The sequence below is a fragment of the Colletotrichum lupini genome, chromosome 8, assembly GCF_023278565.1.
Source record: "Colletotrichum lupini chromosome 8, complete sequence".
NCBI lineage: Eukaryota > Fungi > Ascomycota > Sordariomycetes > Glomerellales > Glomerellaceae > Colletotrichum > Colletotrichum lupini.
This window is the reverse complement of record NC_064681.1, coordinates 644,677-659,790: the sequence shown is the minus strand read 5'-3', so window position 1 is coordinate 659,790 and position 15,114 is coordinate 644,677. Positions and strand designations below refer to the sequence as shown.

General features: G+C 47.8%; 5 protein-coding genes across 5 annotated transcripts; 3 read left to right on the top strand and 2 right to left on the bottom strand.

Annotated features, from left to right (window-relative positions):
* Nucleotides 1-146: 146 nt before the first annotated feature.
* On the bottom strand, nt 147-434 carry CLUP02_14679 (uncharacterized protein; the record flags this gene model as incomplete). The annotated part of the gene is made up of 1 exon (XM_049293606.1): nt 147-434. A coding segment is annotated over one exon (288 nt), but the record flags the coding sequence as incomplete, so codon positions are not given.
* A 971-nt stretch (nt 435-1,405) lies between these two features.
* On the top strand, nt 1,406-5,838 carry CLUP02_14678 (uncharacterized protein; the record flags this gene model as incomplete). The annotated part of the gene is made up of 17 exons (XM_049293605.1): nt 1,406-1,435; nt 1,849-1,982; nt 2,056-2,088; nt 2,295-2,430; nt 2,548-2,669; nt 2,775-3,171; nt 3,277-3,443; nt 3,496-3,656; nt 3,716-4,002; nt 4,049-4,557; nt 4,634-4,766; nt 4,836-4,925; nt 5,073-5,256; nt 5,318-5,429; nt 5,458-5,520; nt 5,573-5,670; nt 5,735-5,838. 17 exons carry the CDS (start codon nt 1,406-1,408, stop codon nt 5,836-5,838), a joined length of 2,760 nt encoding a protein of 919 aa, XP_049150751.1.
* Nucleotides 5,839-6,431: 593 nt separating this feature from the next.
* On the top strand, nt 6,432-7,734 carry CLUP02_14677 (ATP adenylyltransferase; the record flags this gene model as incomplete). The annotated part of the gene is made up of 2 exons (XM_049293604.1): nt 6,432-6,551; nt 6,760-7,734. The coding sequence occupies 2 exons, from the start codon at nt 6,432-6,434 to the stop codon at nt 7,732-7,734; spliced, it is 1,095 nt and encodes a 364-aa protein (XP_049150750.1).
* A 642-nt stretch (nt 7,735-8,376) lies between these two features.
* On the bottom strand, nt 8,377-9,810 carry CLUP02_14676 (uncharacterized protein; the record flags this gene model as incomplete). The annotated part of the gene is made up of 1 exon (XM_049293603.1): nt 8,377-9,810. One exon carries the CDS (start codon nt 9,808-9,810, stop codon nt 8,377-8,379), a length of 1,434 nt encoding a protein of 477 aa, XP_049150749.1.
* Nucleotides 9,811-10,509: 699 nt separating this feature from the next.
* Nucleotides 10,510-11,845, top strand: CLUP02_14675 (riboflavin transporter MCH5; the record flags this gene model as incomplete). The annotated part of the gene is made up of 2 exons (XM_049293602.1): nt 10,510-10,969; nt 11,040-11,845. 2 exons carry the CDS (start codon nt 10,510-10,512, stop codon nt 11,843-11,845), a joined length of 1,266 nt encoding a protein of 421 aa, XP_049150748.1.
* Nucleotides 11,846-15,114: the final 3,269 nt, after the last annotated feature.

The following is a 15,114-nucleotide window of genomic DNA, read 5'->3' as shown; positions in this document are numbered from 1 at the left end:
TACGGCTGGCTATTACCACGGATACAGAGACGGGGGCGCAGTATCTCCGAAGGTTCCCGCGTATGCCAGGTTCGCTGTTGTCGGATGACTCGCGACGGCCCGCTGGAAATCCTGCTGGTTGCTGACACTGTTGAAATTGGAAGAGCCTATGTTGTTGTTGTGTTGAAGCCGTTGATTATGAGTGTCAAGACAAGGGGACAAGTCGTATGGTGAGCGATGAGTTGCAGAGAGCTAACGTCAAGATCAGGCAACATGAACAAAGCTAGGAGGCGGGGAGCGGAGAAAATCGTAGCCCAGGTATGAGGAAGAGTCTTGTTCCCAAACGAGTCAACGACTGGGGGAGATTGAGCTTCAAAAGGCAGAGAGAGGGAAAGGAGAACAGAGAGAGGGCGCCTGAGAAGGTGTTTGAAAGTGACAGGCAGAGTTGCCGTGGGTTGGGGTTTACAATGCAGCCAGAGCGCAGCGCAGCGCACTCCGTAGGTACTAGGTGGTGCAGGAGACCATTAGACGGACGGCAAAGATGGCTCGGGGTTATAGTGTGCCTTGGCTCAGCTCAGCCTAGGACTGAGTATCTAGTCACGCAGCACATAAGGACCCGACGAATTCAATTCGACCGAATTCAGGCTAGGAACGGGGAATGGGAATGGTAACTGAAAATGGGAAAGGCAACCAGAGGCAACCTGACAAACACCCTGTGCGGGTGCTGGTGCTGGTGGACGGAACGGAAAGCGGAGGGTGTGGCGTGTGATACGGGATGAGATGGTACGGGAAGGGGGGTGTGAGCTGAGAAGGGGGATTTGAATGAGTAAGTGAGTGAAAGTGAGAGGTGAGAGTGAGAGGGACAGCGGAGTGAGTGAAAAGAAGGTGTGTGTGAGAGAGTGAGTGGGCGTCCAGGGAACAGCAGCTAAATTGCGTTTAGTCGTGGGGCGGGGAGCCGATGGGATCTGCGGTTCCAGGGAGCGGGAGTTTTTCTCTCAGCATGTTGCTTGGAGCCCTGGAACCAGCAAGGCGACTTTGGGGGGGGGGGGTGGGCTGGTTGGATTAAGCGCCTCATTCACACGCTTTGCTCTGTAGGTAGTCCAATCCCATACGGCTTATAGTGTGTGTACGATTTGTTGAATTGGGACCTTCTCCGAGATGGATGAGTTCGAGTTCACGGACATGACCAGGTTGATGAGTTGCGCCGACTTGCGGGAAGCTCCCGATAAGCGCAGGGACTGTTTAATCTTTCTGCGCACTCTTTCTGTGTCAATACGGAAACTACACAGTACTGGGTAGTTAAAACATTGTCTCTGTGGTGTGCATGTTCCAATTCGGATGCCGACCCGAGTTCACCAAGCATTACCTATTAACTAGGAACATCTGTATCTAGGACAGAGTTTACACCCACTTCCCAGACCACACGATGCAGACATGGACCAAACAGCAACGTCCCGTTCTTGGCTAAGGAAAAAGAACAGTTTGGTGTTTCGGCATAAAGCAGGCGGATACGCGGCAGGCTTTAAGGCGGCGGCGGCAAAAGGGGGAAACAACTAGCGGTAAAAGATGAGGCTGGGAAACCCATTTGCTACAGCAACACAATACTCAAGTAATAGGCAGATTCATCTTGTTCATTTGCCTACCTGCAGACCGTAACCTGAGACTGGTCGTATGATGAACAATTGGTAACGATGCGATGTAATGAACTAGGAATGGAAATCGGAAGCTTCCTGTCAACAAATTATCGACGACAACCAGGCCAAGCTGGCGCCTTGGCTTGAATAGGTTAGGCCGATTCTTCGATCAGCTGGGGGAAAAGAACACACACCTCCCCCCCTTCTGTCTCTTTTCCTCTCTCTCTCCTCTCAGTCCCCTGATGCTAATGGAACCTCCAAAATCCGCCAGTCCAAGGACAACCCCCGTCCGCCGCCATGGGGCCCAGTCCGTCTCATTGGTTTGTTCAACCAATGTCTTACAGCTGATTCGCCCACTCCCGCCTCCAAGTGACCTTCGCCCCGGTCTTGTTTCCTTTCTGGCTTGTCCAGTTCTAAAAGTCGTTCCTTGTCAGTCACTCAGTGTATCCATATGGGCTCTTTGGAGTGCTGAGATGTAAGACAATGATGTATTACAGATACTTATCGCCATTATCAATATCATCATCATCGTAAGCCTCCTTTTGCCTCTTTCCCAAGCTCCGTATCAGACTTGCATCCTCGCGTATAAACTTTGACAGTCATCAAAATAACCCGAAGCATGCTAAATTAGACAAGTGTCAGTTCGCAGTCGATGCTGACAAGGACCGGGCCACCGCTTAGTAAAGACACTTGCACTCTCTTCGACTCTTCCTACCTGTACGGATACTCTGGACTCTGGAGGTACCTGGAGTGGGCAGCACACTGGAAACTCCGACAGGCTAGGGAACCCAAACGCCCGGGTGTCCCCTTCGCCCAGGTCTAAATCTTGCTTCCTTCGGTGTTCCGTACCGCTGGAATGGCAGAGCCCATCTACACATCACCAGACGGAAGGGCGGAGAGAGGAAGCCGGAATAGGCTGTTGGGATGTTGTTAGCCGCAGTCGGTCCAAGATCCCAAGACGACTACGGAGTACAGCTGCTCCTATCGCCCGGCCTGGCCTTCTGTCGCTCTCTTAACCCGTCCAATCGCACCAAACGTCCCTTCCGTGGGTAGTTTGTCAGTTCTTAGTATCTATCGAATACACCTGGGCAGTTGTCGCTTTCGCAGAGGGGCAGGTTGGCAAGTATTCGTCTCCGTAACTAGCTGCCACTTGCATCTTAGCTACCACTTTCGGGTGCTTTACTTCAACGCCACCATCCAACCCAAAATCGACAGGACGACGCATCATCGCCATTATCGACACATTCGCTTCGAGCGACGCCTGTCTTGCCTGCCCTTTTCTCTCTTGGATCTGATTTGTCTACGACCCCGTGTGTTTTGTCTCATCCCTTCCCCCTCCCTCTCTCCCACCGTCCCATCAGCCCGCTCTCCCGACTCCCGAACAGGTGGTGAGGGACAAGAAGAACAGGCCCAACTCTGCAAAATTGGTAGACGATCTGAGCGAGCGGCACTGCTTTCCGCAGAGAATGGCCACCAGATTCACAGCACCCATCATCCCCGTTTGACACAAAAAACCGGCCCTAACTCTTCCCGCGTTTCGTCCATACTCTCCGGTCTCGTGGGACACCTGTCTCTGGCTCTCATTATCCCCAGGACCTTTTCAACCACTGGCTCGACCACTGAAGGAGGGGGGCTATAGTACCCTTCGGCTTCTATCGAACAGCATCCTGGTCGACTATCGCGACTCTCCTTGGGGCCCTGGGGTAGACTCCTTCTCCAGGCCCTGGGAAAGTTTGTCTTCGGCCGGCGAACCAAAACGTGCCAAACCACGCCCGCCGGTCTTACTACACCAGACCAGGCACCGGGCCGTCGTGGCACCGCGGCTGCTTGGTTTGCGTCGCCCACGCGCTGTCCATGTCTTTGATGGCTGAATCGCCGCCAGGTGTCACGCAATCTGCCATCATGCTGCATGCGATCCGCCCCTGCAAATCAGGTGGTACCTGGCGGGGGTGGCCAGTGAGAAGCCGCCGAACACCTGCCATAAACACAAGAAAACACACGATGGTATCGGCCATCTTCTTTCAGCTGACACGACCTGCTCCCGTATGACCGCGGTCACCAACTTTTGAGACATTTTTCTGATGAGGTATGCGCAATCATAGGTAGTCGGGTCGCCGTGCCTGACTTGCTTCGGGCTCTGCTGGTGCTGAGTGGGCTTTTGCGTGTCAAACAGACCCATCAACTATGCCAGCTGGAGGCCTTTCGTTGGCTTTTATTCCGTGTTCCATCACTCTACCAGACTCCTCTCCAGCGGCATCCACGTTTCGCAGGGCCCAACTTGAGTTATCCGGCTCTTATTCGCCAAACGACATCTATCATGTTAGGCTCCGTGTCGCTGCGACCAAAGTCCGCGTCTGGAGGGCTATTTGGACAAGCACAGGCCACGATGGTAGGTATAGCAGCAGTGTTAGCACACCGCATCTCCAGACTCCAAGGCCGCTTCCCCGACAATGCCCAGCCCAGGGCCCCAGAAGATGTCGAAAACCTTCTTTCGAAAGTTCCAAGCGAACTCCAAAAAAGGGCCACCAGGGCCCTCCTTTCCTTCTCCTGCAGGCCCCGTGTGGGGGAATATAGCTGTGCCTGCAAGGGCAGACGGCCGCGGCCTAGCTGTTATCTCGTGCTCGTCTTGCTGCAGAGGGGCCCGCATACGGGCGATACTTTCCGCGCCAGATAACGGAGAAGGGGATTTCGTAAGGGTGCCGTGCAGGCGCGCAAAACAAAATGCTCCGGCAAAGCTCCATGCTGCGAATGATTACCACGGCCACGGAGAAGACGCCGGAGTAATATGCAGCTGTTCTGCCCTTCTCCTTTCTTTTGGACCCTCCGTAGGCCGCATCTTCCGAGGCCCCGCAAACTTCGACACCCAGAGTATCCAGTGGTCCACGTCCCAGAGTCAGACATTTCGGGATCCTGTCATATCTCCCCCTACAGAGCGTTGGCACACGTAGACAATGTCCAGCGGAGGTTATCCGTTGCAGTCTGTAAACTTGGCTCTCCAATTCCCGGACACACTCATGGAGTCGAATTCGGCAGCGGAACGAACACCATCGCAAGGTTAAGCCCGTCGGCGGGAGCGTCCTCCCACCTTCGCACTGGGCAGACGGCGATCCCCATCTTTTAGTATCAGGTTTCTGGAAATCCCGGGCACGCAAAGTGTGAGCCTGTTCGTTATCGGAATCCGCGTCCCTCGGAATCTCTGCAACTTTTGCTTCCCACTGTCAGATCGGTTCGTGGGGCGGCGGCGTTCGGAGGGGCCGCTTGACGGCTCGCGCGACAAGATACACACCCCCAGGCACCTTCCGGGAGAGAAGAGTGGGGGGGCGTAGATATAGCAGAAAACGTGTCGTCGGCTGAGTGTGTGCAAGCGGGGCGGGGCAATCGGCCAGCCTATCCCTTCCCTTTCCCTTCTGTCCTTCCCCAGCTCTTTGGGGTCGCGTGTGTTGCTGCCTGAAGACTTAGGCGCCACTTTTCTGTTGGAGTGCGGCCCTGTCACTTGAGGTGAGAGCTTCATTCGCGCATCCAGGACCGTGGTATCTATCGAACCCCCTCCGCTATAGCTCTCTGCCTTCCACGTACAGCACATCCAATTCAACCAGAGCTCTCACAATGGCGTCCAAGCGGGATATGCGTCGGCCGGACCTGAGTATGTTTTGCACCTTTCCTATCCTGTCGCGAATGTCTGCTAACCTTTGTCTCCCGCGCAGTCGTCCCCTATCAGGAGCCCAAGGCCAAGGGCGACTCCACCGAGCTCTCCTCGACGCTGTCTTCTACCCTGCCAATGGCTGCGATGCTTACGCGCAACAAGTTTATCGGATGGTATGGCGCATTTCCTGTTCACCCTCAGCGAGACGAATAGCATTGCTGGCGCTGCACCGAGCTGTGGCGGCCAAGCAACCATAGCACAGGGGTCTACATGAGCTTTGGTCGAAGATCAGACTTACTGACAGGCTATGAAATAGGGCTTCCGTCGTCTTCAGCATTCAGACTTGGCTTGGTGAGAGCGAGGAGACGAAGAAGAGCTCCGCGACGCCGGGATACTTCTCCGTGGGCATGTCAGGTATGTATCTACCCGACCCCTTGGTCGCATTTTCACGAGCCTGTTCACTGACGATACGTGACAGTCATGGCTCTTGCCGTCAGCTACCTGCCCCTCTTCCTCCCTCCTCCCGCCCAACGAGGCGCCGCGACTGGCACCGGTCCCGCTGCCCCCGTTCCTCCTGCGTAGAAAGGATTGCCCATATAACGAGGGACGGGGTCGACGGTGGTGTAGAACGGGGGTGTATCTGGCATCATAAGCCGTTCCCAGTATGAGACGAGGTGCAGGCAGTGTCTACCTAAGGGGGGGCATATTGACGAGTCGATGATGGCGTCAGGGGGGGATCAAGCGTGGTGGAAAATTGTAGTATAATACCTCTTTTGGAGACAAAACGTAAAAGCTGGCGCGAGAGGAACGTCACGCGGTTGATACTCTAAAATCTTAATAGCATCAAATTCAACTATGACTTGTCGCAAACATCATGCTGGAAACTATTCTGGGAGTTCAGAAACTAAGATTGAACGTTGTCGCGTTGTGCAATTATCGATGCAAGGGGATACTTTCTGATGTCGTCATATGCAGCTGGCCAATAACCGGCTTTCATTCCGACTGCCACTCCTGCGACGTTCAACATGTCGATTCGTCTACGGAGTACAACAACTCCTCTCATATTAACATCCTGTTAATACTTCGCTCCAATTTATAATTCGGCATTCATCTCTTAGTTGCCGCTTTTGAATCATCTCCAAGCGTGGGACCTCATCAGAGCAGGGAGAAGCGCAATGGCTTCTCCGATAACCGAGGCCTCGGTCCTCGCTGCCTTTGATGAAAAGGTTCGTGACGGGATCGTGATGTACGCGGAGGACATGGAGAAGATTTATCACGAGGATGGAGGTTTCAAGGTCAGTTCTTTTCTCTTTTCTCTTCTTCACCGGATTTCATCCTTGTAGTTGTGGTACGAATAACGGGCGTATCCGTACGTTCCCATCTTGCTTTTTACTTGACGAGAAAACTGAGACAGATGGTGATAAGGGGTAGAGAAAGGGATAGTAGAGGGCTTTAAAACCAAGGGAATCGTAGGGAATCGCAGAAGCTGACGATTCTGTCTAGTTTGAGTTCCGCTTAACGGCTGCGTTGAAAAGCAAGCCCGCCGCGGTAGAAGACAACGCGGAGCTAGACGAAGCAGACGACAATGGCCCTCCGTCTCGGACAAACGCAAGCGCAACCTCGCACGCCAACACTCGTACCCAAGAAGACGGCAAACACAGGAACAACAAGATCACCCTCGATGAAGAAGGAAACCTTCCCGGAGGCGACATCAGCATCGCGGGCTTCGAGCTCACGACCGTCGGCGGCGGCGGGGATGAAGAGGCTACGCATGTGCTGGCGTTCAACAAGTTCTGCGCGTACAGGCCGCATCTTCTCCTCTTGACTGCCGATGGGAGGAGAAGGCAGTTTGAGGGGTTGGATGGGCGGGATCTAGGGGCTGCTGTTCAGGTTTTGGGAGGGTTGAATTTGGGGTGGGGAGGTGATGCTGATGCTGGTGCTGATGGTGAGGAAGAGAAGAGACGAGAGTACTTGGTCATCTTCAACTGTGGTAAGGAGGGCGGGTGTAGTCGGTTGCACAAGCATATGCAGGTTATCCCTGCACCGGGAGCGATTCCCATGTGGCCTGACCTCGTCGACGCCGGGTCCGGGACAGGGGCGGAAGCGGTCGGTGACGGGAAGCAAGAGCCGCCGTTCCGGTACTTCATCCACCGCTTTAGCGGCACATCGCCACCCTCGACAAAGGACCTCACGGCGAAATACAGAGCCATGCTCCGCCAGGCGACGGAGCTGATTCCCGGCCGGGAGGAGGTTGTCGAGGAGGACGGGGACGGGAGGGCCGTGGCGGTGCCGCATAATGTTATTCTCGGACGGCGGTGGATTGTTGTGGTTCCGAGGGTGAAGGCGGGCGTTGACGGGGCGGATGTGAATGCTGTTGGTATGCTTGGTGTCGTGTGGGCTTCGAGGCCGGAGACGGTGGGGAAGTGGAGGGAGCTGGGGGCGAGGAGGGTGCTTGGGGAGGTTGGCGTTGGGAGGTAAGTGATGGGTTGTTTTGGGAGTTTAGCAGAGGTTTGATAGGCTTGAAAGATGGGCTTTGGAGACTGTGGGTTGTGATGGAGTGATGTGGTGTAGACGGATTGGTATAGATGTAGATGTGGAATAGAATGAAGCAGGCGATGAAAGCCAGCAGCATATAGACGATTAGAGGCTTCATTTCATCAAGATCCCCCATCCATCTCGTGTTGATGCTAAACCCTTTTCTGCAGACCTTGGTTCTTGCTGGGTTGTGGAGGACATCATGTTGGCCTATACCGGTCCAAAGCCATCACTATCAGCTTTTGTCTACATCACAATCTATGCTAAGTACCAAACTTGCCATTGCATGAGGCCAAACAATAAGAAAGTTTTCGAGTTAGCGGGTAATTCCACTTCGGCAACTTCCAACTGGCTAGTAAAGCCATTCAGGCCTTCCATCTAGCGGAAACCCTTAACCACAAAGGGCGAACATTTTCGATGCCACCCTGGCTCCTAAGCACCTTGCACCGGATTGCTTCCATATTCCCTCCTCAATAAGCTGATTCAGATATCGCCTTCATTACCTTTCCATGCAAGTCTCAAGCAGCAGCGCTTCCATTGCCGCTCAGGTCTCCTTCTCCCAAACCCTCCCAGAGAGTAGCCACCTCAATAATCATTCGCAGTAGACCCATACAAATGCTCCCCCGTCTCAAGAACTTCAACTTCATCGCCGACATGGACATACAGCCCCTTGCCTTGCCTCCTAGCCTCGTCCAGATCATCGTCCTCGGGCACGCAATGCATCCCGAGGTATCCCAGCGCCTTGGGATTCCCCGTTTCCGGAGTACGGTGCTCAATCAGCGTCGTGCTGGGCTGCGGCTTCCCCTTCTTCTTCTCAGCGGACGCAGGGTTCTCCGTGTCAAAGGTTGCCGTAGCGAGGTTGACGTTTGGCATCGTACAGCGGGATGTTCTACAGACGACGGAGAGCTTTGGTGAGACGTCCGCCCGCGGCTTTCTGTTATCTGAGAGGTCTTCCTTGGGGATGATGCGGTATCGCTTCCACGTCTCTTCCACGTACGCCGGCGCTCCCGTGACCCATAGATTCGCGCGGAAGCGGAGGGCGTCAAGCGGTCTGTTCTCCGGCGGCAGCAGCGCTGATACGGCGTGGACGGAGGATAAGCTGTTGAGGTTGACGGGCTGCTGGTCCGTGTATCCGTGGACGGCGGGCGAGCCGATGTAGCTCACGGGCGCGAGGTTGAGGGTCGTCCGCGTCAAGGTCTCGGGGGTGCAGCGCGTGAGCGTCAGGCCGCGGTTCGGCGGGATGGCGAGGAATTTCTTCAGTTTCGGCAGGAGGGTCGTGGCGACGGAGGGGATGCGGGACATATCTAGCCCGGAGGCGTCGCGGGCGTGGATGCCAAAGGTTTTGAGGCCGATGTTGAATTCGTCTACGAGGGTTGAAGGCGGGTTCAGAGGCACGATGAAGGAGATTTGGGGTGTTGCGGAGGGGTTGAAGGGGTTTGAGAGGAAGGTCTCGATGCGTTGGGTCCAGGTTGGGGGGTCTGGGTCTGAGAAGGTTACGAGGACACAGCCGCCGGCTTGGACTAGGGGGTCTCGCTGGTCGCTGTTCTTCCGAGGGAGGTAGATTTCTGTCTGGATGTGGCACATATTTGGCTTCGTGCGTTGGCTGATGAGTTTCCAGGAGACGGCGCCCGTTTCCGGGTCCGGCGTCTCGGCTGCGAGGGCGAAGCATCTGTCGTAGGCGAAGCCTGTCTTTGTGAGGAGGGCTCTGTCTACTTCGACGAAGCCGCAGGATTTGATCGGGTGGATGTAGATTGACTTGATGCGGATCGGCCCCGGGTTGCTCGATGGTGTGTCTTCCGGTAATGCATATTTGGAGCCGAATTGGTCTGCCATGTGGCTCTTATTGGCCGGGACACCTATGGACTCCAGGTTCCGGAGCTTCCTGCGCGTGGATGCGGCATCGCCATTGTGGAGGATGAAGGCTAGGGTGAGGGTGACGGGGAGGAGGAGGGCGATGAGAGCGTAGACGATGGTCGAGGCCCGGAGGTGTTGGAGAGAGCCCACGATCTGGAGGAGCATCGTCTCGAGTTTCCTTCCCTGGTGTGACCCTGGCGGGAGATTCGTGTGGGTTGACGGCTTGTCTTCTAAAGGTAAGATCTAGCGTTCATTCCGAGTCTCGGAGTCATTTGGAGGTGGGAGATGTGACGTTTAAACTGCCTTTCGGGCCGCCCCACTTGTGGGGTCCCCTGTTTTCCCGCGATTGCGACACCGGTCGTTGAGCCGGAGCCGATGCCGACGCCGGTCCCACATAGGCGTAAGTTACCTTTCTAAGAAAACGCGAAAGAGGAAGACGACAGGTCATTGGCTGGTGCCCATATTCTTTTGTCAAGGAAACAAAGAAGTGGCCGGGTTGAAGACGCTGTTGTTGGAATTTTAAATTTTTTCTCTTTCCCGTAGAGGTCTAGCCCGCTTTCTTCTTGGATGTCAGTTGCAGGGCGCGCTTTGCATGGAGTGCATATGTAGAAATATGTAGGATGACCCATGCATTTTTTCCCTATGGAGTCTAAACGTCTTTAGTTGCGTTGGTTTTCGAAAGTCAATACCTCGATTACAATTACCTTTAGGGGAATGGAAGAGATTATTGCCATTGTTGCTTGAGTCACTAATCACTCGGCTGCGAAGACTATTTATCTCGCTGGAGCTCCCCAAGTCTCTAGATGATGTTTGCTCATTTCTCTCCAAACCATCTGTTTACTCAAGCGACTTGCCAAGTTGAAGATGTCTCAACCACTGAGATCCTCTCAGCAGAACCAGGTCGCGCCTGAGGGAAATCACGACATGACTCGGAACCACACTACCGATAGGGCCGAAAACCGAGACTCGAAGCCGGAACCGCAGTACAACCCGAGCATCGACGAGACCATCCCGAACCCAGAAGATGAATACCCCGAAGGAGGCCTGCGAGCTTGGTCTGTCGTGCTAGGCTCCTGGTTCGCATCCTTCTCGGCCTTGGGCATCTCAAACAGCGTGGCGACCATCCACGCCTACATCAGCTCCCACCAGCTACAAGGTTACAGCGAAGGCACCATCGGCTGGATTTTCTCCATGTACATGTTCCTCTGCTTCTTCTGTGGGATCTACATTGGCCCCGTCTTTGACAAGTATGGCCCGAAGTGGTTGATCCTGTCCGGCCCCGTCTGTGTCGTGGCGGCTCAGATGTTGTTGAGCATCTCTACGCGTGCGTATACTCTTCCTTACGACCTTTGGAACCTTATAAATTTAGTTAGCTGACAATAATCTTTGACCAGAGTTCTGGCACTTCATGCTCGTCTTCGGAGTCCTCAACGGCGTCGGCGCCTCCCTCTTGTTCACGCCGTCCTTCGCAGCCGTCGGTCACTGGTTCTACCACCGCAGAGGACTCGCCACCGGCATTGCTTCCACTGGAGGTTGTTTCGGAGGCATCGTATACCCCATGAGGCTCCGCGCCCTCTTCGAACGAGCTGGCTGGGCATGGGCGATCCGGACCGTTGGGTTCATCGTCCTCGTTTTCTGCGGGGCTGCGACCCTTCTCATCGACAGACGACTACCACCCAACCCCAACGCCTCGGTTCATCCCAACATCCGTATACTTCGTGATCCAGCATTTGCGTTGACTACGCTCGGCATCTTCCTCCTTGAGTGGTCGCTCTTCATTCCTCTCACGTACATATCGAGCTATGCCATTCATAAGGGCTTCGATATCGACTTTGCGTATCAAATCCCTACGATTCTGAATGCTGGAAGTGTAGCTGGACGTATCTTGGCAGGATGGTTCAGTGACTTTGCCGGGCCTTTCAACTCCAATATCCTGGCTCTTGTGCTGAGCATCGTCGCTTGCTTGGCCGTGTGGCTGCCGGCGGGCTCCTCTATGGCGGGCATCGTCGTCTTCGTGGTCCTGTTTGGCTTCGCTAGCGGGAATAACATTAGCATCAGCCCGGTTTGTATCGGCAAACTCTGCAAGACGGAGAGTTATGGGCGGTACTATGCGACGGCTTATACGGCGGCCTCCTTTGCTTGCCTTTTCGATGTGCCGGTAGCTAGAGAGATCATTTCTGCGCAAAACGGGGAATATTAGGGGTTAATTATCAGGCCTCGTTAGTTAAGGGATAGCTCAGGGGGTATAAAGAGGGGGACTAAGTAATAAAAGAGCAGCTTAGGTATATATAGAGCGCTAATAATATACCTTAAGAAAAGGATAGATTTTAGTAATTCCTTTTTTAAACTTTAATAATAATTAGCCTTTATAAGCTTTTTTTTATATTATATATTTATTAATAATTTAAAATTTTTATTTATAAAGGGGACTAGGTTAAAAGCTTAAAATATTAATAAAAACGAGACGTAATAAGAGAGCGTAATTAGTATTATAATAATAATAAAAAAACGACTCTTTTTTATTAAACCCCCTAGAGTTACTTCTTTTTTAATAAATAATATAAAAACGAAGTATAATAAAACGAATAACGTAATAATAATATAAAAAGACCGTATTACTAAAAGTATTAACGAATTTTAAATTAAATAATAAACTTCTTACTCTTATTTATTAATATTTAAACTAAATAATAAGCGATAGGCTAATAAAACTATAAGAATAAGAGCGATAATTAGAAAAAAAAATCCTTATTATAATATATAAAGAGCGCTTATATAAAAAATAAGTAGATTTAAAACGCTTATAAAGCTTTTTAAATAATCCGGCCCTTATATTAAGGGCTACGGTCTTAGTTATAATAGCCTTAAATATTAGCTTTAATATAAACGGGAACGTAAACCCTTAGACTAAGGATAGTTTAATAAATAAAACTATATTTAAAACGCTATTTAAATAATAATAAAGCGACGAGTTTATATTATTTAAGCCCCTATTTACTAGCTCTTTTTTAACTTAAATAAGCGCTATAAGTAGAACGTTTATATTTAGACCGCTATCCTTCTTTAATTTATTATATACTAGTAAATTAATATAGGATTTATAGAGCTTCTTTTTTAATTATTACTATTATTTTAACTTATAGGCTTAATAAATAAGAATAGATTATAATAAAGTAATATATATAGTTAGTTATTTAAATAGTAATATAAAGACCTCCTAAATATATTATATTTTTAATTACTAAAGGACCCCCGGGTTTATAATAAACTAAGTTATATAAAAAGAACTAAAGACTTTTTTATAAAATAACCTATTTAATCCCGCTAACTAAGGAATAATAATAAGTATATAACTAAATAATACCTCGTAAAGCTAAAAAAAAAAGTTAACGAGTTTATTAGCTATATTAATAAGCTCGAGATAGAACTAAAATATATCTTAATAAAAAAATAGAAACTCTTTATATTAATAAGTAAACTATAGCCCGAACTACGCTTCGTAATAGTATTATAAATAGAACTTTTGCGAACTTATTTATAATTAATATTATTAATAAGACGTATTAAATAATCCTTACTATTAATAGGGAGCTTATAAACGTCCTTTAGGCAATATTTTAACTTAAACTCGAATAAGTTAGTAAGAAAATATTAGGGCGTTAATAAGTTAAATACGTAAGGAATATATTATAACTCGCTTAGTAAGGATATTACGTATTATAATTATAAAAAGATTAGCTATATTATAAGGGATTACTTATGACTACGGGAGTAGTATTAGTCATACTATAATTATAATAAAACCGGGTACTTTACTAATAGCTACCCGAGCGTTATATATTATAAATATAATTAAAAGGGGTATAAGGCTACTAATTATTAATTAAACTTCGCCCTAGCTAAGTAGTATAGACTAATAACGAGCTTAAATACTATTTTAATAAAGAGAATAGTTAATAATTAATAAGGGCGGTGCTTAAATATTCTAACTTATATATACCTAAACTATATATAAAAAAAGCTAAGCGCCCTTATTAATTCGAGAGTAAAAAGGAACGTAGTTAATATTAGGCTACTTAATAGTTTTAACGCTAATTTATAAATTTATTTATTACTATAATTAGTAAATATAGAGAGTAAATAAATAAAGACGTTAAGAAGCTATTATTTATAGCTTTAAATTATTAATAGTAACTACGTAATAAAAATATAGCTATATTACTTTATAATAATTAATATTACGGCGCTTATACTTATTTTTAGTTTTCTTTAGCTAGAGGATATTAACTTACTAATTAGTTACAAATAAAAAAAGTAATAGTATTTAATTTATAAATAATATATTCACTTAGACGCTTTAAAAAAGGGGCTATTAAATAACTTAGTTTTAATAATACTTGCGTATATTATAATTAACTTAATTATAAATAGTAATATAGTATTAGCGAGCGTAGCTAAGGATTAAAAGCTACGTTACTAGGACTTTAATAACTTATTTTTAAAAAAGAAGGCTATTTTATTATTAAATAAAGTACTATATAACTATTATATTAAACTAAATAACGCGGCACTTATTCCCTAGGGACCTATTTACTTATTATTAAACTATAAGCTCGAGATTTTACGTAATTATTTAATAAAAATAGAGGCTAGGGGCTAGATATACCCCTTTATAAGCTTAGTAAGAGTACTTATCCTTTTTATACTTAAAAAAAGAGGAGAGCTATAACTTTATATTAATTATAGAGCGATTAATAAGATTATATAAAAAAATAGAACGCTACTATTACTAATTAGAGAGATATTAAATAGACTATTTAATACTTTTATTTTTATAAAATTAGACCTTAAGAACGCGTATTATTATATATATATAGCCGAGGGTAATAAGTAAAAGACGGCTTTTTATACTAAATACGGGTAGTTTAAGTACTTAGTCGTACTTTTTAAGCTAACTAACGTACCCACGACTTTTTAAATATATATTAATAACGTTCTAAGTAGCCTAGTTAATACTATTTATATTATATACTTAGATAATATTTTAATATATAGTAACGATTACGTAGTATATAAAGAGTACGTACGTAGTATACTATAAAAACTATAATAATAAAACTTATATCTAAATAGTAATATATACGAGTTTTATATATTATATATAGGATTCTTAGGGTATATCGTATTTAATAAAAGCATAGAAATAGAACCCGCGCGTACCGAAGTTATAATAAATTAATTATTTTTAAAGAGCGTTAAAAATATATAAACGTTTTTTAAATTTACGGGGTTTTACTATAGATTTATTAATAACTATACTAAAATAATAGTACTTTTAATAGACTTATTAAAGAAGGTAAAACTAGGATAGTTAGAGTTATTAATACCTATTATAAAGTTATTTAAGAGGCTATTAATAGTATTTATTAACGTGCTAATATTATAATATTTTAACCCTACTTTACTTAT